Raw genomic sequence first — 24,622 nt, 5'->3', positions numbered from 1 at the left:
TGTAGCCACCCTGGTGTAGTAAACAACTATAAAACGAACTCGAAAGGTCAAGCAACGAAAAGGTATGCGTCACTGCCATTGAAAAACAACATTAGGACGATCAAAACTTACCCCAGCAGAGCCGAAGAATCGTTAGAAATAAGACCACTCCAATTCTTATCATCGCTTCGAAAATACAAAAATCTACATATTCAGCATCTTCGCTTTTAACGCCCGAGAACACACAGAAATTTTCGACTTGATTCGCCAAAAACCGCAAGGCTAAATCGGCTTCTTCTGTTGCGTTTTCAAAAAGGACCGCAAAGTGAAATAGCAAAGTTGTCGAGTGGTGGGATATGGTCGTGCTGCTGTCATGTTGCGAGTGCCACTTGCGCAACTCTTCAGCATACCACTTATACCGCGTTGACGCAAGCGGAGAGCAACAAAAATACCACTTTCGATCTACACCAGCAATATAGCAGTGTGCCGTAATGCGTTATACCGTGGTCAGTGGTAAGCGTATGCGGCCAAATCGCACTTTACTAAACGGGGGTTGTTCGACGCTGATTTCAACAATTTTCAAGTTTTAAGTTTATTTTTTCGCACCCAAAGATCAATTTCGACTTTGGACAACTAAATAATATGATAACTAGTTTTCTAATTTAATGGACTATAGCAAAAACACAAGCTAGCAACGTGCCGTAATGCGTTATACCGTGGTCAGTGATAAGCGTATGCGGCCAAATTACACTTTACTTAACGGGGGTTGTTCCACGCTGATTTCAGAAATTTTCCAAGATCCATTTTTCTTTTTTTCTATTCGATATGATCAATTTAATACACTCACAAAGTAAATACCGTTTACGGCAAACGAACAGCCTGACAACTTGTGGTTATACAGATATAGGCTGAACCTATACTATTTTGGTAAGATTGCACGCCACGCAATTTGTTGCGGTCTATCAAGGGGGGGGGGGGGGGGGTATGTGGGAAACTGTATTTTGCCCATTTTAACCAAGTTAATGCAAAAATGTTTTGTGCTCCGCGTGAACTTAACTATGTTACATTTTGATTAAATCGTTTTATCCCAAAGAGCGTCTTGCGTCCAATCGCACAACCAAAAATGATAGTTTTGGTAACTTAAACCAGTGCTTCTTAAACTTTTTTTAGTTTTGCTCACCCCTAGCATCTATCTCCAGATTTCATTCACCCTTGTCTCATGATATGATAAAACTATCTCGTCTGTATATAACAGCACCCGGAATAACCGCCCTGCTCGCACGCTATCATCCATTTCTGACGGTTCACCCTTATTCACCCCCTTTTGGTTGGTTCACCCCTGCAAAAATTTTATTCACCCTGGAGTAAACGATTCACCTGTTTAAGAAACACCGTCTTAAACCATATAAAGGCGTTTTGCGCATTGCGCGATTTAAAGCTTTTATATTGCAAGTAAAACCCGTCCAATCTATAAACTTTAAACAAAATAAATAAATGTGTGGTGTTCGTGAGGTTTCTTTTTGTGCTTTGTCTTCTCGGTATGACGCAACTTTGTGACGTCATTGTGAAAATGGACAAATTACACTCTACTGAACGGCATTAGCGCGACGCTTATTCGTTATAGCTGTTAATACCCTTTACACGAAATTTCCAAGTTGATTCTTGTACTATACACCCATGCCAAGTATTTAGGCAAATGACTTGAGATATTTAGGCAAATATTTGAAATTAAACGTTTTTTAATTATTTTTTTAAATTAAGCAAGATACTTTTATTTTTACGAAAACTGTCTGCTTGCAATATTTTTTGTTTTCAGTGGTTGCTAAGCAATGCCAAATGATTTTAACATTTAAAACAGTTTAAACAATTTATCTTAGAAAGCAATATCTAAGCTCGGACTCGATTTCGAATTTGTTTAAATTACTTGACTTTGGAAGTTGTGAACATTTCAAAATAATTTGTTGATAACACTCTTACAACTGCGTCGTTTACCACGAGAGAGAAAAAACGCGAATTGGAAAAAGTATTTTGTGTGAAGTGGCAGTTTAAACCTCTACTACGCGTGAAACCAACTACAAGGGGCATTAAAATTCCGATGTTAGGGCGAGCCTGGCGTATCGTGTCCTGTCAACAACCCGCTTAAAGAACAGGATGATGGCGCACTTTAAACAAACACTTGGGAAAACGCGCCAGGGTCCGCTACTAGAAAACAATTTGTTTTTGCGATGAGTTTTTAGTCATCGGCCAGTTTAAATGACCGTTTGAAATGGCACTAATATTTGGTTTTGTGATTTTTTTATGGTATTTTTCTACCCATTGATCAGTTTTCATCGCTTAAAAAACATTTTTAACAACGGTTATTTTGCAAATTTTTTCACCCCGGGTCAGTTTTTCAACCAAAAATGCTAAAATTTCACAGCTATGTTTAGTGCCGCTTTTTCGTTTAAGGGTTTAGATTCATAACTAGGTAAGCTCAAACATTATTTTTTTAACAATGCCTTTTCTATCTGTGAGATTGCGTGAACATGCGTGTGGAAAATCTGTAACGTATAATTCGCATGACATTCAAAACATTTAATAAAAATATTCTCTTAATTTCTTTTTATAACCAATACACATAAATGTGCACACAAAATACGGTCATTAAACATCAACTTTTGGATGCACCAAGCTAATCTATATAACTTGGATAAAAGATACCAAAATAAAACGCAAGTGGCTGGAATAGAACAACATGATTTATTCGATCTTTGCGCAACTTGCACGACTCGAAATTACAGCAGGGCGATGAAATTGCACATTTCGTTGGGCGAGTATAAAGCGTAAATATTAGGCGGAAAAGGATTCCACGAAATGCCTGTAGTCAGCTTGGTAGGTTTCTATAAATAAAAATTGCTAAGGAAGATTTATGCTTGGTCGGGTTTTGCGCAAATTTATAATTGAGGCAAGTTATAACACCTTGTACTCTGGACTTGGTAGTCACTGTTTTTGAATGACTTGTCTTGAACTAGAGTCATTTACGGAAATGACATGTCTTAAATAAAAGTGCTTTAAATAAAAACAAAAAAAATGCGGTATTTTCGTCAATTATAAAGTAAAAACCCAACATGTTTTTGTTTCGTTTTAGTTATTGCTGGGGGGAATTTTCTTCAAAATGGAACGTGTATGGAATTATGTAAGTTTAACATTAAATCTCTAAGGCAATGACTTAACTTGTTATAACGATTTAAACTTCGGACTAAACTTTGGCTTAGTCCAGTGGTCGGCAAACTGTTGGCCTCGGCCCAAATGTGGGCCGCAGAGCCATTTTTAGTGGGCCGCGAGTTACTTTTGAATAGCTAAGTGCTATCATGTAGTTGTGGGCCGCGCGAAACCCGTACATTTATTGCACTTTATTTTAAAGTTTGGAGTGGCATAGAAATGTTATATTGGATCTGCTGTGAAAAGGCCCACGTAACAAATGTGCTCCTAAGAGCCTGTCGAACTATGTTTTAAACGCAAAATTTTTCGCGCTTCGCGCGTACCGTATTCTTTTGGTTTTATCGTAGGCTATGTTTTACATTATGACATGATAGCGTTTTGCCCATCAAGTCGCCGTGTAATATTTCAACTTTAAATCAAATATCCTGTATCCGCCACTGTTTTCTAGGTAGTTTTACGTAGTGGGCCTTTAATAGCTCTGAAAATATTACTTTGGGCCGCGACATAAAAAGTTTGCCGACCACTGGCTTAGTCATTTCAAATGACTTTTTATAACAAACCAAACACAGTGTGTGATTCGTTTTCAGTAATTGCTGGTAGAGCGACAGATTCACTTCAATACAAACTAACCCGTTTAGCAATTTTAACGTAACCTAACAAACTAAGGCGTAGTAAGAATAGGAAAGGCCATTCAGAAGTAGGTATTACTTTTGAACGTTTCGAATATCCCGAATATTATTTTCAACATAGTTCAACCTTTAATGAAAGATACACACACATATTTGTTCAATGTGAAGTTGCTTGTACGAACAGAATCTAGCAGGCATTGGCGTAATCTAGCAAGAGTTTGGCGTATGGTTGTTTCTCGACTCGCTCCTCTTTGAACCTGTGTAGCTTGCTCCTTTTGTAGAGCGACGGTCCCGGTATGACCGGAGGTCGTTAGTTCGAACCTCACTGCAGACTAGTTATTTCTAGCCTGCCTTGCTTGCACAATTGATCGACAGTCTAGAATGGCTTTCGGTAAACTAGTTCAACATAACAACGTTCAAAATGCTTCCTACTTCTGTATGTGCTTTCAAATTCTTACTACGCCTTACTCCGACCTCCAACCATTATGCTCCTAACAAACTAAGTTTTATCAAACGTGCAAAAGGATACGGAACTCTTCCTGTGTAAGCACGTCGATGTTGTTTTCCTTGCAGATGGCGGCAAGCAACGCAGCTCGATCGTAATGTCGCATTCTGGAAACAAATTCACTTTCATCAAACCAAACTTGGAAAACTATTTATTTTGGCTTTTTTAAATTAAATTAGAATTAAAATTCAGGGCATTCCGTATTTTTCTTGCTTTCATGATTTGGTTTGGTGACGTCAAGCAAATTTTTAGAGATAACGTCACAAAAAGCTAATCTTAAAAAAACTGTTGTTTTTGAGCAAACTCATATTTATTCGACTAAACCGTCGAAATAAAATTATGTTAATAGCCGAAATAAATGCTTAACATTTTAAATTAACTTACTGGTGCAACATTGTTATGACGGACTTGAAGTTTCCCATGGAGAGGAGTAAGGCTACGGCGAAAGCTTTCTTGTTCACCTTAAATAATAAGGATTTAAATTATTTTTGAGACCAAGTTGTGAAAGCGGTGCTATCAGGTTTCAAGTTTTTGACTACTTATGCTAATCGTTTCTTAAAATATTTAATAGTTGGTCATTATTTTCTTTAACCAACATCTCCACTGCAATGTAGTTATTGTTTCTCACGTTAAATTCGGTTCTTAGTTATTTCTCTGATTTAATATCTTTGGGAAGTTAAGTTTCCAGATTTATTAAAAAAATGGGTAAAAAATGCTAACGAACAAAAGTCATTCTGTTGTAGTTACATAAACGTAGGCCACAGTAACTTGTGCAACTTATTTAAGGTTATATAAAAAGATCATAATATATAATAATAATAAATATTTTAGTATATGTATTATGTAACCAAGAAAAAATACAACAAGCTATAGATAGATTACTGCCTGAGTTCGGCTGCAAACACAAAGTGAAGGTCAAATCAAGGTCAACATCACATGACTCAACGCATCAATTAAAACACATGAGAACTGGGAAAACAAAGAATAGAACAAAGAATAGAACAACGAATAGAACAACGAATAGAACAAAGAATAGAACAAAGAATAGAACAAAGAATAGAACAAAGAATAGAACAAAGAATAGAACAAAGAATAGAACAAAGAATAGAACAAAGAATAGAGGTAAATTTACCCACCTTTTAAAATTCCTGTGCAAGAAAGTTAAAAGTAATATTAAAATCGATAAAAAACACGACCTTGGATAAAAATACCGACCTTTGGCGCCATTAAGTGTTTGGCCCAGGGCTCAAGTACTTTGCTGATCGCTGATTGGTCGAGTCGCACCTTGGCCAGCCACACGGCGTCGTCCCAGAGCAGGTTGTCCCTCAGGTACATGCAAGCGTCGGCCGGCTTGTCAATCAAACACAACATCTCAGAGCCCTCTGTTGATGGAAATACGTTTAGAAACCATGACTGGTTGCAGCTGAAGCTATAGTCTATAGTTTTCTGTACGGTATTTATTGCGAAGCAAAAGGCAACATGTGTCAGAGACACGTAAAACACAAAGTTTGATAAAACACAGTGTCAGACGTAGAGGAAATGTTTTTGTCTTGTATTTGATAGCGAATATTATTATTATTATTTTAAGTTTTAATTGTTTAAAATATTCATGAAATATGGATTATATATAACTTTTTTTACTAAAAAATATAGATGATAGGTAACATTTTTTTCACTAAAATGGAAAAACAACAACTCGATCACCCAGTAATTTTTGCTCTAATTTAAGAAAAAAATAAAAGTCGAAAAAAAAAGTTTTTTATGGCACTGTAGCCGCTGAAGTTAGCCGACGGTTACGTACGTGTTCGCATTTGTCTTTTTCGTGTGCTTTTGTGTTTGCGTGTCGCGCACGTGGCAACTGGTGTCATTCATCAGAACACGCTGACCTAATACAAGCTTGCCACTAAAAAAATACCATTTTTTCCGCTTACTAACCTTTGACTTTACCGGAAGCGATGAGGTTCGTTGCAATCAGCTTGAGTGTGCTGTGTGGCGCCACCGCGTGTCGATCTAGTGATGCCAGGAGAGCAGCTTTGAGCGAGTTTTCATGGAAGTGGACACTAGAGGGACAGGTGTCCAGCAGAAGGTCAATGGCCGTCTTTAGCTAATGAAACATAGCAGGTTGAATATCAAATACAGGAAGTAAGGGTATTAAGTAAATTGAATGAAAATACAATAAAAATACAATAAAAAATTGCCCAATTGTAAAAACTCCTTTGCACAATACATAGGAACACAATCCCTGTTTTTTTAGTATTTTTTTGCCGAAACTTTTGTAAATAACTAAATAACGATTTTTTCGAATATAATGAATTTAGTATTTTTATTAAGTACATCGAGTTTTAACAATCGGGTTATTTTATATTGTTCTTACGTACAAAAACACACAAAGCAGAAAGGACGGCTAGAGCCCAAGCTGTAGCAAATTTCAAAAGCGACAGGTAGGGTTAAAAGGTGAGCCAACTTATTGCAAAGAATGTTTTAGTTGCTTAATTAGCCACAGATTTAACGAAATTAGCGAATGGCTTGTAAAGCGTGGCAGATCTACAATCGGCATTTTGCACATATTTTAGGAACTGTCATTTTTTATGAATTTTAGAAAATAAAAGTCATTTTTTTACAAATTTTAGGAAAGGTAAGTCATTTATTTTTACAAATTATAAAAAAAGTATATTTTATTATATTTTGGGGAAAAAATATTTTATTGCATATTTAGAAAAGGGGAAGTCATTTTTTTACAAACTTTTTGAAAGTCAAGTCATTTTTTCACATACGTTAGACGCAATTTTTCACTTATCAGAAAACAAGAGGCTCGAAATTCGCGGCAAAAAACTGCTACGAACTTCGTCTAGGAATATGAAGTTCTGTATTGATCGCTGCGTATGTTGTGCGTCTTCTATGTGGCGATGGTGGAAGTTGATTCGTGCGCTCTCACAACGTTTATAGAGCTCCTGGTCGCAAAACACGTCCATAGAGATGTCGTCGTAACAACCTGGAGGTTTAAGGAAGACATTTAAAAGTAGTTTGCCACAGAATCAGGGTGGATGGCTTTAAACGGCTGCTTTTCTTATTTTGCTAAGCGAAACATTAACCGATGTTCGATTTCAGGGTTGCCACACACTTTGTAAGACATTTTAAAGAACATTTCTAGGTTTCCCAGCACGCAACTGGAGTTCTTCACATGTTTTAAATAATTCAAAATCAAAACACTATAGACGTCATGGTCAACACCACAACTAATAGTTTAAAAATTGTAAAACTGTGGCAGTTTTTAAACACATAACCAACGCTGCAGTAAATATAAATTAAAGACTATTCTAAAACACAGTGTTAACAAAGACATTTTAAATGTAAAAATCAATTCTTCTTTTTTAGGGTGTAAGAAATATATTGCTTGGAATCGAACATTTTACCAATTTCACGCCAACTTCATTGTAACATCATTACCAATTTCATTTCAACATTTATATTTGATGGTAATACCTCGACTTGTAATGCACATGTACTTTGTCACAATTTTTAATTTTTAATTTATACCACTATTTAACTTAGATTTTTTAAATTGGACTTTTAACTGAGTGTAACAGGTTTCTGTCTCACATCAACATCAATTTTACCTGACGATTTGTCGGCACATTGTTTGGCCGACTTTGAGACGGCAGACCAGAACAAGATATCAGATTCGTCACCAAGCAACCTAAATAAGCAGGATTAAAAATGGTGAGCAAAAAAAAGTATTGCAAAAAAATCAAGCACTAGAAGTCAGCATTAAACTATTCTGTGTGCTTTTTGGTGATCTAAACTTTGGTTACGGTTAACAAAATTTTCAATGTTTGTAATTGTTATTACACGTTTATAAATTCGGTTACCGTGGCCTACAGTTTAGGTTTATCCAGCCAACTTTAAAAACAAGGTTACCACACAGTTTTAAAATAAAATTGAAAAAACATTCGACTAATCTTCAAAAGAAAGTATTTAGCTAAAATTGTATAAAATTGTATATTTAGCTAAAATTGTAACGTTTTTGTAATATTACTTAAAAAAAATCCACTAAAAATAGTTTTTTATCTTGGACAAAAAACTTTTTGGGTTTTTTAAGACTTCAGTGGAAAAAACGATTTTTTTTCAAGACTTCCTAATTCGCAAATGAATATAAAAAGATTTAAATAGTTTTAAAAATTCAAAGACTTTATAGCGACCTGTGAAAAGCGAGGCTCGTACTCTCTGTTATTTGTTCTCAAAAACCAAAATAAGGATCGTAAAAAAAAGCGAAAAAAACAATACCTGGAAACAATCTGGCATCTTCGGAGCGTGTCAACTTCCTTCAACTTTTCAAGAATCGGAACAGACACGTCGTCCACATTATCGATGTTATCAAAGTCGCTGTTAAAATTAGAAAGTTTCGCCGTAGCAAGTATATAGTAAAAAGTATTGGACAATGTTTGGTATGGCCGATACTATTTAATACCGATACCGATATTTTTGACAAAAAATATCACGATCCGATTCAAAACGATGTGATTACTACTATGCATAAAATGCAAATAAATTAAATAAAACTTGAGTAATTTCCTATATGTTTAAATGTAAAGTTAAGTTTATGAAGCCATTTTTAGAGATAGTTTTACGAATAGGCCTGTGGGATAAAAACATTTGAAAACTGTTTGCTTTGACTAAATTGACTAAAAACTAACCTATTACACTCTTGACAAATGGCACTGTTGGCATATTGTAAAGCACGGTTGTTCGAAAGCCCGTCAACAGTAAAATACAATTTGCCGAAAGTGCCACTTGCTTTCAGTTCTTAAATAAGACAAATATTGACCAAGAGCATAAAACACTAGTTGTCTATGACTTGGGTATCGAGATGTTTACAAAACTCAAATATTGGTCTCACTTAAAAGAGTTAACAACGGTACACAACAACAGCCTAAACTTACCCGTCGAGTAACTTAAACTTAAGGTGCATCGCCATCTTGGATTGCCAGCAGCGGGGGAGCAAGGGGGCAGGGGAGGGCGACGATGACGTCATCACGTCCTCGCACTTGATAAGCACCGGGTTGGGCTGCTGCAGCTTGGATGACGTCATCTCGGTGACGTAGACGCCTGCTTGGTCAGCGAGAAGAAGGAGCAGCTTGTCGGAGGCACACCAGTCGAAGTCGGCGATTTTGCAAGCCTGGGTCGAAAGTGTAACTGGAGTATTACTTAAGTTTGATTCGTAAGTTAAAGGATGAAACTTAAGCTAGTCACGTAAAAAAATTAGTACGAAACTTAAGTTGTTTAAGACCTTTATATTATCGATAAAAAGTGAGCGTATCGTAAAAAAAATGAAAAAAAAAAGTGCTCCTAGGAGATGTAGAAATAGATTATTACCATTGGAAAGAAGAAAGAACCAAATTGATAAGAAACGGAATTTTGAACAATGTCTGATTTTTAATGAATGAGCAAAATTGAAGCGTCTTTCACGAGAAGCGAATACGACCGTTAAAAAAAGTTTAGGGATTAAACTTGAGCTGAATTCTGAAAAAGTTCAGAACTTAACTTAAAAAAATGAAAACACTTAATTTTAAACTAAGTCATTTGTCCAAAAGACTTTAGTAAAGTCAAGTCAGTTATAAAGAGAGACTTCAGTCAAGTCATTGACTGTTATGACAACACTGCGATTTAGTATCGAGTACAGATACTACTTTTTGTTCAACCTAACAACTATACTCTCTTTACCTCGCGTTGTAGAGGTCTGGAGACGCATTGGAGGTCCACCGAGTCCCACACTTCGATCGTGTTTGTGAAGAGAACCACAACCTTCATGTTGCCCTTGCCTGGACCGAACTTTGCCTTACGCACCAACGAGTGGTTCGAAACCAGTGACCTTGGCGAAAAAGGTCAAGGTCAAACATTCAGGCTTGTGTTTTAAGGAGAAGGGGTTGCGTGATGGTTGTTTCATGTGCTTTTCTATTTCGCTGCGTTTGGGCTTGGATTGTTTACCTCAGTTTTGAATGTTCAGCACTTTTTACCATGCGCTTGTTGAAATCATTTTTTTAGCAAGGGTGATTGATTACAACTTATGCAATCATAATTGGGACTTTAGTCTGTATAGTTTAACAAAATAATATAAGAAAACCGCTAAAAACCATAAATAAAGTTGTCCAGTCAAATAATTTAAGTAATACTTAAATTAAAATCGTTTTCTTCAAAATTGATTATCAAGCTATATTACTGACCCGTGCATGGTGCACCCAAGTTACTCCTAATTATACCAGATAATGACTTATGTTTGTTTGTGATTTAACTATAATAACAATAACAACAGAAAAATATTTCGGACCAAAACATCATTTGACCAAAAATATTTTTTTTGGTCAACGTAAAAAATAAACGAATCCAAAAGGAAGAACGGCCATCACAAGTCTAACATTACACGAATCCTACAAAACACAGCAATAGCCACCCACCTTGATAACTTAATTATAACAAATATAGGGTTATGTTTGATCGTGATTAAACTGTAACAACATAAAGAACAAAAAAAAAATCTAAAACGAAAAACGGCCTTTACAAGTAACATTACAAATACAAAAAATATCAATAGCCACACACCTTGATAGCTTAGCGTTAAGATCCCAAACCGTGAGAAAACCGTCACTTCTTCCCATAAAAACTACGTCAGACTTCCAGCAAATGGCGTTGACGATCAGGGACCCTCCGCCCCCCTTGCCTGCTCCCCCCATCGAGAAGGGGATGTTCGATCCCTGGCGAAACGACCCCCCCTCCGCTATGCAGTGGTACATGGTCCCTGTCTTGTCGGTGAAGACCAGGTGCTCCTTGACGCGGTCTGCACGCGGAGGTTGGGTAAAAATTAAAATGCTACGCCATTTTTGATCTCACCCAGTTGGTAAAAGTTTGGCCAACGGGACTTCGACCTTTTTAGGGGCAATTAAGGCTATCGTTGGAGCATAATGGGTAAAGGTTGTAGTAAGACGTACCAGAAATATAGAATCCCATACAGAGGTAGGTCATTCTGAACGTTTCAAATCAGTCTTTATTGATTTTCAACATAGTTAATACAGAGTTATTCGAAACGTTAAAAATGATACCTTCTTCTGAAATGGCAATCGTGTTATTCAATGTTGACTTTGGACACTCGGTAGCAAATGTAACATCTGTAAAATTACGTCGAAAGAAAATAAAAAAAACGCAATGAAAATCCTATAGTCACACGGGGTTAATATTCGAAATAACAGAGAAACGCCGTTTAGAAGTACGTTGTATAACATTTTTGAGAAATAAGCGTCACAAGTGATTAAAACGAACCTTAAGTGTTTAGCTTGGCTGGCTGTTTGAACACAGAATTAGAAAAAAACAAAAAAGCAATTAAAAATTACCTCATTTTATACAATAAAAAAACTTTTCAGCTACTTTTCTACGTACTTTTTGTGGAAATAAAATATAAAATACGCGTCAAAACTTGCGTAAAACGAACCTGACGTGTTGGTAGCTTGACTAGCTGCTTGCTTATGAGCATTGAAAGGGGCCCATTCCTGCGATTAAGAAGTACAGTGAATATAGGTGGAAAAAATACGTTTCGTTCTGAAGATAATAGAAGCTATGACTGGTGGTGATAAACTGCGTATCTAAACGCCTTTTTAAGACGATGTCAATTTACTCAAATATTGCGATTATGTGTATTAAACTAAACCTTAAAGTGACTTACCAAAGCTGTGATGGAGTTTGATTCCCTGATGATCTCTCTTAGCATTGTGAGGTTCTTGGCATCCCAAACCTGCATTCCCTTGTCCTTGAACGAAATGATCATGTACTGTCTGGAGAAAAGGCATTACAGACGTTAGGAATATTACTGATAAATTGACAGATGTGCGCCCATATTGGATATTAAAGCATTAAAATTGAGGATCTTTATGTCAACACTTGAGTGACGATTATTCTTGTGCGTGTGAAACGATAGGTTAAATATAGAAAAATAAAGGACTCAACAGTTTAATTTCAAATGGTATAAAAGAATAATTCAAATACTATATAAAGAGACTAAACACTAGAAAAAATTGAAACTAACTGTTAAGATTAACTGTGAGCTTGCTAAACCGCATTTTTATTTAAGTACTTTATGACCGATTTAATTGTGTGATCATTCTATGACTTGCGGTCAAAGGTCACTGAGCACATGGTGCCTTGACATTGTAGTTGTCCTTACTTGGTGTTACCACCTTGTCGCGATAGGAGCTCATTTTGTTAGTTACTTGTAAGTGTTTAGCGATGATGTTTAACTTACTGATTCTGTTCCTGTTTTATTAACATTGTTTTGTATTATTCATTCGAATTAAGGAATCCACTTGTTTAAGCCTTTTCGTGTTTTAATAAATTCCTGTACGTGTACACTGATAAAGACTTCAGTATCGGATCGGATCCATTAGTTTTCACTAACGACACGTATTTTTGACACTTTAAAAACACAGTAGCAAGAAAAAAATCCGCCTTAGATGGGAAATTTTGACAAAGGACACAGGAAAAGGGTAAGATGAAGAAATAGGGAAAGGGTAAAGAAAAAAACTAATAAAAAGCTAAAGCAATAGACCAAAAAAAAATAAAAGGTAGAAAAATAAAAGGCCCACCTAAAGAATTATTAAAAACACTATGACAAAAAACAATCCAACGTTAGATGCGGGACTTTGGCAAAGGACTTACGGAAAGAATAAGATTAGGAAAAGGTAGGATAGAAAAACACTTACAAAAAGCTAAAACATAAAATAAAATTAAAAAGGTTTAAGAAGTAGAATACAACAGGTCAACCAAAAATGGTTAAAAACACTATGACAAGCAAAATCCAACCTCAGATGCGAGACTTTGACAAAGGACACAGTAAAATCTTTAAGCAAAATAAAGAAAAAGGGTAGAAAAGAAAAAATGCTATAAACTAAAAAAACGGATAACGTAAAATTAAAGATTAAGTTTTGGTAGAACATAAAAGCAAATATCCAACCTCAGATGCGAGATTTTGACAATGAAAAGACACAGGAAAAGAGCAAAATTAGGAAATATGGCAGAAAAAAAAATAATACTAAGCCAAAAAATAGATAAAATTAAAAAAAGTTTAAGATTAAGTTTGGGGTAGAATATAAAAGGCCTATAGTTAAAAACACTATCACATGCAAAAATCCAACCTTAGATGTGAGATTTTGACAAAGGACACGGGAAATGAGCTGAGCTTTCTTGTGTCGATTGCGCAACTCTGTCCCGACTCCACATCAGTGACGTAGACTTCACTCAGCGCGCCCTCGCCTCGTGATTGGTCGGATTCAAACGACGCCGAGTTGCCGAACGAAACGATTGTGCTCAGACTAAGCCATTCTATGCCCCTGTGACGTAACAGTGAGGGGTTTGAAGGATGCGTGGTTTGAAAAATACTGAATGGAGGAATACGCTTTACGATAGTGGGTTAGCTAAGTTGAATTAAATGCATCTGAAAAACTTAACTTGGATAATTAAAAAATGGCCTTAATTTAGACTTAAGTTGTTTTGTAGATACTTTGCAAAAGAGTACTGAAGCTACTTAACAAATTACTTCACAGGGACCTAAGTTATATAAGCCACTTTACAAATGACTCGAGTCATACTTCAGTCACTTATATAAATTGCTTGACTTCAAATTACGTTATTTAATGAATTACTGTTGGACCTAAATTACATTTAAAGAATCCAATTTGCTCTGAAGCTGGTTTTAGATGCTTTTCAAAATCTTGGCTAGGATTTAAGTTAGTTCTTAACGACTTGGCTGTAACGAGACTCATTTTAAAACTTTTCAAGACGCAACGTTTCTTGCTGAATACAATCAAACTTTAGTCGCACAAAGGAATGATCAAAGGAATGGTAGTCGCACAAAGTTGTTCCTTTGTGCGACTAAAGTGTATATAAACGGGTGTAACTGATGTGGCCTTCATATCACTGATGGTGGCATGAGCATTAGCCGAAACGTTTGAACAATAAAGCATGTCGTTTTTTATGTCTATTTGGGCCGTTATTTTCATTTGGTTTGTTTTTCGAAAACACTTGACTGAGATTTACGTTTTTTCTCAAATACCTTAACTGAGATTTAAGCTTTTTTTAAATGACTTAACTTGGATTTGCAAACAACTTACGGATATGACGGGACTCATTTAAAATATTTACAGCGCTGTTTCAAGACGCACCGAATCTTGCTGAATCTAACTTAATCCGTTAAGTTAGCACAAAATAGCAAAATCTCAGACATCATCCTTATCGGCACCCACTTGACTTCCACGGTGTGTACTGCGAATGATCTTTGATGTTGTGAAGCGGAGAGGTCGGCCACGTGGATCATCCCACTCTTGCTTCCCATGGCCACCAGGGGGCGGTAGTAAGGCCAGTTGCGGTGAGTCAGTGGCGGACAAGCTCGTATACACGTCACAACAGGGGAAGTCCCGCTGGCGAACGACGAGAGGCGGAATCGAAGAAGGGGGTTTCCCTGTTTGGAGAGGCGAAAAAAAAATTAGTTTGTTTTAAAGAGAGGTTAAAAGTTACGGTTTAGGTGTGAAAAAAAATTCTTGACTATTTTGAAATAAATAAAGCGGCATAAAAACTTGGGTTAATCAAAAATATGCTTGTTTAGTTAATTGAAAAAAATAGAAATTTTAATTTTTAGTGATCCGAACTTTTTCGATTCGATTCAAAGCTGGAAATTAAATAAATATAGAGACTATTTAAAAAAAAAGGGCTTTTTTAAAGACATTTCAATACGTCAATCAATTAAAATACTTATAACGATTCATGTCACCAATAATTGCTCGTTCGATTTAAAGTACAAATGAACATGAAAATGTTGGATTAACCTTTGGACATTTTTAACTTGAGTTTCGTACCTTAAAATCGCTATTCAAGTTTAATGGAGGGATGACGTCACTAAGAATGGGGTCTAGGGTCAGGAGTGCCGTATCTTCCTGCTTACTAAGAAGAAAACAAAAATGTGTAAATGGGCTATTTAGAATGAACATTTGAAATAGGGAAATACTCGCTGTTTGTTAAATTCGCTTGCTATATGTTGCGCTATTATTTCTAATTATTTATTGGTCATAATTATCAAACGAGTTTACCAATTGTGATGGTTTAACGATTTATGTTATGCGAATGACTTGATTTGAAGTCGACTTGCTCTAATAACGACTTGACTTGTTAAGATGTACAAATTGCTGGACTTGGACTTTAAGTCATTTTGAAAATGTTTACAGCAATGTGTAAACTATTAAAAAAATCAAATCAAACTCACGCTTGTGCGGCGAGCTTCCAAAGGTAGAGGTGTCCGTTGCTCTGCAGCATACAAACCTCGGTCTCATTTGAAGGCGAGAGGCAAGCTCCGTATAGAAGCGCCTTGCTCGAGATTCGAACCGGGTCGCTTCGGCAAACCTGGCGCAAGCTGAAGTATGGTGAACCGTTGGCGGCTAAACGTTGGCCTTCCGCGCGATCTATTAGGAAAAATGAACAAAGGTAAATGAAAATAATGGATCCGGTTAACTTTACTTCTCCTTAATTGCATTTTTTGTCCATTACTTCTATTTCATGCATGAGTAATTCAATGCATGACTGTTCTTACGCATGAGTGGTTTTGTATATGACTGATTTTGTCGATGTGGCAGCATGTCCGAAACTTGATAATTCAGACAAAAAGTATCGTTATCTGATGCCATATGACGTCATTTATATGCTCGAGCAAGCAAAATCGAATAAATAAAACGTTCAAAGGTCATTTTTTGCCAAGGTAATATGCCAAAATGTGCTTCCAACATTTGTGCCCGACAGGCTTCTGAAAACGTAAGAAAATTTTTATACAAAAAATAAATATCATTTTAACCAGCAAAATACATCTGTTTATTCCAAACACCGGGTTATAGCAGTACTATATTGTGATGTAATGATACACACATTTACATAATTTTAATAAAAAAAATTTTTTTAAACTTAAGTTGCATGATAAAATGGCTGGATTGGAAATTCCTATATTCATCTGGTATCGGATCGGCACCGATACTACCTCAGTATCGGACGAGTGCCGAAACAACCACTTGACATTGGATATAATCGAATATCCCTACTGGCAACCCTGCATATGGAGAATTTGTGATCCTATAATTTAAAAACAACACTGTACCTTGACCATTGGCCTTGATTTCGAGTTTTCCTTGAAAGAAAGAAACGATTCCGTTAACGTGCAAGCAATAGAATCCGCAGGCTTGTCGGCATGTGAACAGCTGCAATAAACACACTTTATATTCAATGTGAGTTGCTTGTACCAACAGAATGTAGCAAGCATTGGCGTTATCTACAAAGCATTGGCATATGGTTGTTTCTAGACTTGACGTAATATAGGGAAGAAAAATTATTAACTTTAAGTCGGGGAAACTTTGATTATATAAGAGTGCTATGTTATACAAATAGTTTTCACTTGGTAAGTTTTGAATGATTTACATTGAAGGGCCGTAATTATTAATACGGCGAATCTGTAAGCCTATGTGGCGCAGCCAAATATAATGGGAAAATCCAAATAAAATGGAAAAAAATGGTGCAAGGAAAGGTTGGCCACCACTGTCGTATACGAAAAACAACCACTCACAATGGTTGTGCAGTTGTGCACTTTATAGAACTTCCACAAAGCTAGTTTGCACTTTTAACCCTGTATGCTACACGGTGCTACAGCTGACGAACCGATTTGATTCATAAGTGCGTCACGTTTTTAACTACAATAGCGTTTGAACATCCAGGATGTGCGAAGAACAACTCTTACTACGGGCGCCAAAACTGCTGACAAACCCTACTGAAATACTACAAGGGAACACAACATAACACCACAAGCTACATGTTTAAAATTGGAGGTCATGATACAAAGGCCTTATTCAGGATAATTGAACATATTGCTGCTAATAGATAACTTTAGGTATTTCCAAAAAACGTTATATAACGTAAGACACTTGGGAACTATTTAAAATGCAAACTTGCAACTGCTAAATATAATTTTACCCTACTATCGAAATTGCGTTTGCAACGGTCTGTATTTTAGATGGATCTTACCAAACCAAACCACTATGTTTAACAGCTGGTGGAAGTCGGAACTCTAAGATAATGGCTGGAGGTTGAAGTTAGATGTAGTGATAATATAAGAGCTCATTCAAAAGTAGATAGCATTTTAAAAGTTCTAATAAACACCTGAAGGTTGTAGTTAGACCCAGAATAAATATCAAAGCCCATACAATGCATACATACAGAAGTATAGGTAGCAATTTGTATATGTTTAAATAGCTCTTATTCACTCCCAAGACTGCAATAGTATTTTCGCTTCACCTGGTGAAAGTCAGATCCAACGTGCTCGGTTGAAACGGAAGTGACGCAGTTGCGGTACTGGAGGTCCACCACCACGATCTCGCGAGCGAAGAGCAGGAGGAGATGATGACGTAATGAGGGGAGGAAGCTCACCTGCAGGCACTGGAGGGCGCTCTTGTGCGGACTGCAACGAAAAAGTCATTTGTTAATTATTATCGGTGTTGGGATTTTTAGTTTTTTCAGGCATTAGAATATAAAGGGCTACTTAAATTTCTCGCGACTCTTAAATGCTTTGATAATTTTAGTTTGTACCAGACTTGGACATTTCTAATCTAATTTCAATTGCTTGTGTGGTTTTAATTTAACAAAAATATTAATTTCAAAAAAGAAAAGGGTTAAGCACCGTATACGTGGAATTGCTTACTGTTATGTGCGCGGTTCGTTATATGCCGTTGTAAGTAAATACAACATTACCGACGCTTTCCATGTTTGTATTTATGGTCAAGTCGGTAAAACACTCTGAGTATATCTGTGCCTTAAATTCTGAAAACCTCGCATTTCATAAAGTTAAGTGGGCTGGCCTTTAGTCCAACCTGTCGCTTCTTGATAGATGCTATTTCTATTATCGTCTGTCTTTTTATTTTGTTGAAGTGTTTTATTTGCCGGCAAACTTTTTTATTTGCCGGTAAGGGGATTTCAAATATGCGCATTTACAGTTTTAGTTTTAAAGCACTGCAATTGAACATCGTCGGCCAAGGAGCCTCAACCATTAAAAACAATTCTCCCAAAGCCGACAAAAACAATTCCAGTCCAACCAATAAAAAAATAAATGACATCACAAAAGTATAAGAAATATAAACATCAAATAACAAAGACAATTTTAAATTACAGACGTTGATCAATTTCTGTTCCACGACGAGAGCTAGCACTTTTGTTTGTATGTAAATCACAATTTTCCCCAGCTTTTTGTAAAGTATGTTTTTTTAACGTTTTTTTAACGAGGGCTTAGACTGAAAGCTAGGCCAGCCACCTCTTTCGCATCACTTCCTGTAATTATACGCTATAATTGCCAAATCGCTTGTTGTTGTTCCGACTTGCAGGCGAACCCGTTTGCCACCAGAAAACGTTAGAAAATGTGACGCCTATACCTCATGGACCAAAAGTCATTACTGCGTTTTTTGAGGTTTCTGTTAAAAATCAGCTAAATTTATCATTTTTTACGAAAAATTGGAAAAGGGGAGGTCTAAAAACAAATGTTATAAAATCAAATGCAAAGACGTCGTTATCAAGATGATGTCGATCTGCTCGACCTCTTTGCTTTGAGATGCATTATTAAACTTTTCTTTATAAAAAATTGGAAAAAAAACGAACAAAAAAACCTTTGAAATGGTCACGTAAGAAACCAAAAGTATGTGTTGCATGCAAAGTGGTTGACGCATACAGATGTCGTGTTGCAACCTAGGTAGGGCGACTCTAACCAGTGTTGGGTGGTTTTAACAGGTTACTGTAAAAATGCGCTAAATTTACAAATTTTTCACAAAAGCGACTCGTTCAACGTGCCATGCCGTTTCCGGCGCGATCGCGTTACAATGGCTGCAGCAGTGACGTCACAATGTCTGACTGGCTGGCTTTATTGCGCCAACGGAAAAAGCCTCATGGACAAGACGCCGGAGCCCTCCGTTTATGTTTCCAAAGTTTTTTTGCCTTCATTTTTTGTTTTATTAAGCAGTAGTTTCATACGTTTTAGGATTGCGGTAAATTTTTACAATGCACTTGCTTTTTGGGACAATTTTTTAATTAACAAAAATATAAAGTTAAAAAAATGTGCAAAACGCGTTAAGCGTGTTTTCTGAAGTTGGGTAATATTTGTCTTTTTTCATTTTTTGTCATTTTTTGTTTTATGCCTGTATTTTCATCTTTGTTTAATATTTTGTAGGAAATGTTTTAAAATTTAATGGTGAAAATAACGGCCCAAACCATTAAACTTATGAACAGATCCGTATATAGTGTTCCAATGTTTTAAAATTTGTGTTGTAAATTTCCCACGTCAAGTTTAGCGAGGCAGTCGCTGAGTAAATGCACGTCCATGGAAAACGTGATTTTAGCACTTGCGGGCACGTGCTTGTTACGTCACAATGTTGCGTGTGGCGTCACATGAGGTCGAACAGCAAACATTTTCTGAAAAAAACTATTTGAATAGCTAATCGTAATCAGCATTTTGACTTTTGAGGTGTGCTTTTTTGTAAATCGCTACATTATTGGTAAAAATACAACAAAGACGACCAATAGTAACACCAAAACCTAGTTTTTTTAAAAATGTTTTTTTTGATATAAAACCCTATTAAGTAAAGCCCGTTCGAAGCGTAACAAAAAAAAAAAAGTAATTCCAAAAATTGAGGCCTTTACATGTTCGAAAATCGTTTGTTTTGGAATAAAAAATAACAGAGTTACGTCACAATGCGTGGTTTAAAGCAAAACAAGTTACTCTGTATTGTTAACACTGTAGCCTATTTGCTATACAGCAACTAAGCTCTGAATAAAATGATCTTGCAGTTATTTCTGGTTTAAGGCAATTAGCCTAGAATAGATTTCTGGCCCGCATTCGTGGAAAAGTCCTATATAGCCAAATCAGTTCCAGTTAAACGTCAATATTTTAATGAGCATTTTTGTGACTTAATAGGCTTTTTACATTTAGTTTAACAATACAAAATGTAGTGTTGTAGACAGAGGTATTTAGTTTACAAGGCAAGTAGACCAAGGTACAATTTTACTTAACAAGGTTAGGGCGGTATCGTATTCAAACAGGGAAATACTCTATTTAACCTGGGCGGGTATTTCATCTAGTACAGTGGTTCTCAAGCTTTTTTCTTTCGTGGCCCATTTACGTTGCGAAAAATTCTGTGGCCCAATAGAATTTTTATAAAAGAAAAAGCTTTAAAATAGGTTTAGAACAAAACACAGCAGAACGTATTTCAAAACAGATTATTTATTCAACCGTGCATTAGTGAGTAACTTGCGGCTGAACAATAAATTTGCATTCCTTTTTAATTCCTCCCCAAGCCATTTTTCCTGTAAAATTAAATATAGTGACACAAATGAAACTAAGTCTACATTTTTTCAATTGATCTGTGGCCCACCTCAAATGTTCTCATGGCTCACTGGTTGAAAACCGCTGATCTAGTAGTTTAAGGCGTACCGGGTCAATCTTTTATGAGGATAACAACGCCTATGTTATTTATAATAACTACGCAAACGTAAAACTTTGTTTAGTACAATCACGTGTTTCTTTAGCTTTAAATCATATTGACCAATCATTGACCTCAAAACAATTGAATAAATTTGATGCAAAAAAATAGTGCAAAACTAGTTTCGGGCATTTTTTGATGGCAAAACAACAGTTTGACTGACAGGGCAAGTTTTCTAGGAAAAGTAATGGATACTTTAGGATCAAATTTACCGAAAGATTATTCAGTCCTCCATTTTTTGAAGAAAGCTTCTTTGGGACCGTTTTTGGTTTGTTTTAGAACAATCTGCCTGGAAATCTTAACGTTTTTTGCATTTGACAATAATTCATAATAATCTGGTTTATGAGTGAAATACTAAAATTAGGAAATCGTGATTTTTCTTCAAAATGAAATTGAGGTCGCGAGAACAAAAAGTTTGGGGACATGCACCCCTAAATGGTCCACAGACCCAAGTTTAAGAAACCCCGATTAGGATGAATGAAAAATATAAGGTTTGAAAAAATGTGCCGCGGATTATATTTTATTGTGCCATGGGCTAAAAACACAACCACTGCACTAAATGCTGACAATGGGGACTCTAGGTATATTTATTAAGGTTTTTAATGACTCTAAAAATGAATCAATTTTCTGAAAAAAAATCAAGAATAACTTAGCATCAATCGTAGCGTAAGACTCTAAATTTAAAAAGCGCACGTTTAATGTTCGTACGAGTCGATAGGACAAAAACTTTTGGCGAAAAAATCCCCAATTGCTGAAACCAAATGGGGTCGGGCAACGGTAATTGTATTTCATAGACGATTATAAATACAGAGGCCCGGTCACGACTTTATAGAAAGAGTGCGAACGAGTCATACAAGGGATTTACGCTTTTAAACTATAATATAGGTTACAGGAGGTGCTCCCGTTAGGTAAAGCCTTACCATTTAACGGGATTTTGTTTTGTTGAAAGAACCAAGTACATGCCTATAGGAATGGATTGAATGCAGAGTTGGAAAACTAAATAAAATGATAGTTGTCTAATATTGAATCAATTTATTAAAATGGGAATGCCTAGCCTGTGAGTTCTAATTTAACTCTCATCTACTATTTACTTTATAAAATATACTTATATTTACTTTATAAAATATACTATTTCCAAATGCGTTTTTAGTTTATGAATCTTTGCCATTCACAGTTTATTAGAACAAAAACATGTTCAATAAAAATGATTGTGAATTGATTAAAAGTAAATTCTTGCTCTGATTTTAGTTTAAAGTCCAATGTTGGAATATCGCTGAGTTGTATAATTGTAATCTAGGGTTTGAAAAACTGGAAGTCCCTAATTTTATTTCAAACTTAATTTTCGAAAATTTAAATTATTGCTCAAGATTTCCAAACTCTGAATTATATGGGAGTTCTTAATTTACTACAATATACTTCAACGTGATACCACACCTAACTAATTAATTGCAATGAGTACTGTTTTCAAATACAAGGGATAAAATCGAATTTGGGTGCATGTCGGAAATAGGTGTGACATTACATATTAGTAGTCGTAATATCAGAGTTATCAATTACACGCAAATATGAAATCTATGACACGCTATGACGAATTCGGAACATAAAGTCCGGCCGTTGATAGACTGTATGCTCGCTCAATAGGGGCTTCCCGTAGAGGTACATATGTCTCATAGGATGTGACGCAAGTTAAGGGAAACCCGGTTTACTTCGTACAACAAGAGTCACTGTTGAGTTAGCTATAGGCCACGCAATGTGTTTTTTTCTTGGCTGCGTTTTTTAGAGAGAGAAAACTATAGCGGAGGCGAAATTATTGTTATTTAAAGAATTTTTGGCAAAATTGTATAATGTCTTGGCGGGTTAAAACGTTATGAGCTAATAGGATGTGTTTGTTGTAGTAGGAAGAGTTTGCTTTAAAGAATGTAAGAGCATACGGTTATATATCATGGTTTTTGCATGAGATTTCAGTGACAAACGAAGAACTACTTAAGATTTTTTTTAAGTGCAACAAACAAAGTGTCAAGGCATTGACAATGCAATGCAACGAAAAAAACTTTTGGTTTCGACATTTGGGCGCCCTAGTTTGAATGGCGCCGTTATGGCGCCGCTGTTATGGAACCGGATTTTTTCGACTTGTTTGGGGTTATTGGTGGGTGATGGGTGGAGTTAAAGAATGTGTTATGGTTGAAATTATTAGGAGAGTTAGTGATGTACTTAGGGGTGGGGTTGGGGTTAGGTAAAGGGTTGTTTAGGCCTGATTCTGACCATTTAAGTTTTTTTCCGACGGGTTTAGGACTTATTCCGATTTGGACGGTACTACGACTATTAGGTATAAGTCCTATTTCAAACCTAGGCTGGAGTCCGCTTAAAGATGCTTTAAATATGCACCGCACAAATCGACAGATTTTGCCTTTTTGTCGATCGTGACAGCAGGCAATCACCATTTAAAGCCGTTCGACAAAGGTAGAGTTTAAAACAGAGTCAAAAAAACAAAATAAACTAATACCAAGGCATCCTATTAATAAAACAGCAGCAGTTCATCGCTAAATGCGCTCAGTGCGTATGTGGCCGTATTTCTAACAAAGCCGGCCGAGGTTTAAAATTACCTGCTTGCAGTATTGTAAACAAGGTCCAGGTGATGTTATGTGAAAAATAATTTCAATTTCAATTCACAGGCGTTTGCTTACAGTCAAAAAGGTTGTGGCATTCATTGTGATTTTTGCATCCTCCATAGCATTTAATTGCATCGGGTGATAAGGAACGCCTTCAAATGTAATACCAACTACCGGTTGTATTCTTCCTAGTATTAGCAAAATAAATACGCTACGCATTAAAACCTAAATGTTAGAAATGCGTATATTAATAGTGGCCGAAACAGCAAGACTACCCAAGTCATTTAGAGGGGTTAAAATATTAAAATTGATTCCCAAAAAAGGGAAAATTATGTACCCCTACAAATGACCCCAAAAGGAAATTGGTGTACCCCGAACATTGACCCTTAAAACACCCCATACAGGGTCTCGATCTCGCAAAAAAATCACTAAAAACGCAAAAGTCATTAGTTAATGCCGGAAAAAAGAAGAAAAAACAGAGGAATGAGAGTTGAACTTTGCAATGCAGCGCCAGAAAAAAAAAACGAAAAAGAGAGTTAAGTTCTGCAAATTAACGCCCGAAAAAAATCGAAAAAGAGAGAAATGAAAAAGAGAGTTGTGGCCTGCAAATTAATACCGCCAGAAAAAAAGCGAAAAAATGAGGAAAAGAGAGTAGAGTTCTGCAAATTAACGCCCCCCAAAAAAGGGAAAAAAATGAAAAAATGAGAGTGGTTTTCTGCAAATTGCCAAAAAAACGAAAAAGAGCCAAAAAGGGAGTCGAGCTCTGCAAAGACGCGCCAGGCTTGCTTGTTTGCGTGACGTAACGACGCGCAGGCGGCCGATGAGTTTCCGTTAGCTGGGCTGCACAACACGCAGCATACCGGAAACGCGGGGCATCAGTGTGCGCGTGGGGAAAGACAGCTAGTCGCCGTTCAGCTTAGCAGATGTGGGTTGCTTTACTACTGCTGCTGTGAAGGACTGTACGCAGTGATTAGAATGGCCGTTTCATAACCTTTTTGTGTATTTTTTTAAAGGTTTGGTAGTTATAGACCAGTAGCACTCTATGGAGCCGTACTTTAGCCTCTTTTTGTGTAATTTTTTTCTAGTTTTGAGAACTTAGACCAGTGGCATCTA

At 36.3% G+C, this 24,622-nt stretch overlaps 2 protein-coding genes across 2 annotated transcripts in view; both read right to left on the bottom strand.

Annotated features, from left to right (window-relative positions):
- Nucleotides 1–4,135: 4,135 nt before the first annotated feature.
- On the bottom strand, nt 4,136–5,692 carry LOC146146596 (WD repeat-containing protein 11-like). The gene is made up of 3 exons (XM_083386641.1): nt 5,530–5,692; nt 4,699–4,775; nt 4,136–4,421 (listed from the first exon to the last, which is right to left on the bottom strand). The coding sequence occupies exons 1-3, from the start codon at nt 5,683–5,685 to the stop codon at nt 4,319–4,321; spliced, it is 336 nt and encodes a 111-aa protein (XP_083242767.1). The 5' UTR covers nt 5,686–5,692; the 3' UTR covers nt 4,136–4,318.
- Nucleotides 5,693–6,244: 552 nt separating this feature from the next.
- LOC146146594 (WD repeat-containing protein 11-like) overlaps nt 6,245–24,622 on the bottom strand; it is a 34,164-nt gene continuing 15,786 nt past the window's right edge. Inside the window, exons 7-21 of the mRNA XM_083386893.1 lie at nt 17,677–17,839; nt 16,490–16,589; nt 15,611–15,806; nt 15,207–15,291; nt 14,598–14,812; nt 13,491–13,685; nt 12,026–12,134; nt 11,795–11,852; nt 10,912–11,146; nt 10,036–10,183; nt 9,255–9,490; nt 8,599–8,697; nt 7,932–8,011; nt 7,158–7,306; nt 6,245–6,418 (exon numbers count right to left, since the gene is read on the bottom strand). Coding sequence (XP_083243019.1) covers nt 6,245–6,418; nt 7,158–7,306; nt 7,932–8,011; nt 8,599–8,697; nt 9,255–9,490; nt 10,036–10,183; nt 10,912–11,146; nt 11,795–11,852; nt 12,026–12,134; nt 13,491–13,685; nt 14,598–14,812; nt 15,207–15,291; nt 15,611–15,806; nt 16,490–16,589; nt 17,677–17,839 — 2,242 coding nt within the window. The remainder of the gene's footprint in view (nt 6,419–7,157; nt 7,307–7,931; nt 8,012–8,598; nt 8,698–9,254; nt 9,491–10,035; nt 10,184–10,911; nt 11,147–11,794; nt 11,853–12,025; nt 12,135–13,490; nt 13,686–14,597; nt 14,813–15,206; nt 15,292–15,610; nt 15,807–16,489; nt 16,590–17,676; nt 17,840–24,622) is intronic.

This window comes from Ascidiella aspersa, chromosome 4, assembly GCF_963924565.1.
Source record: "Ascidiella aspersa chromosome 4, kaAscAspe10.2, whole genome shotgun sequence".
NCBI lineage: Eukaryota > Metazoa > Chordata > Ascidiacea > Phlebobranchia > Ascidiidae > Ascidiella > Ascidiella aspersa.
The sequence above is the reverse complement of the archived record's forward strand: the minus strand, read 5'-3'. Positions and strand labels throughout refer to the sequence as shown.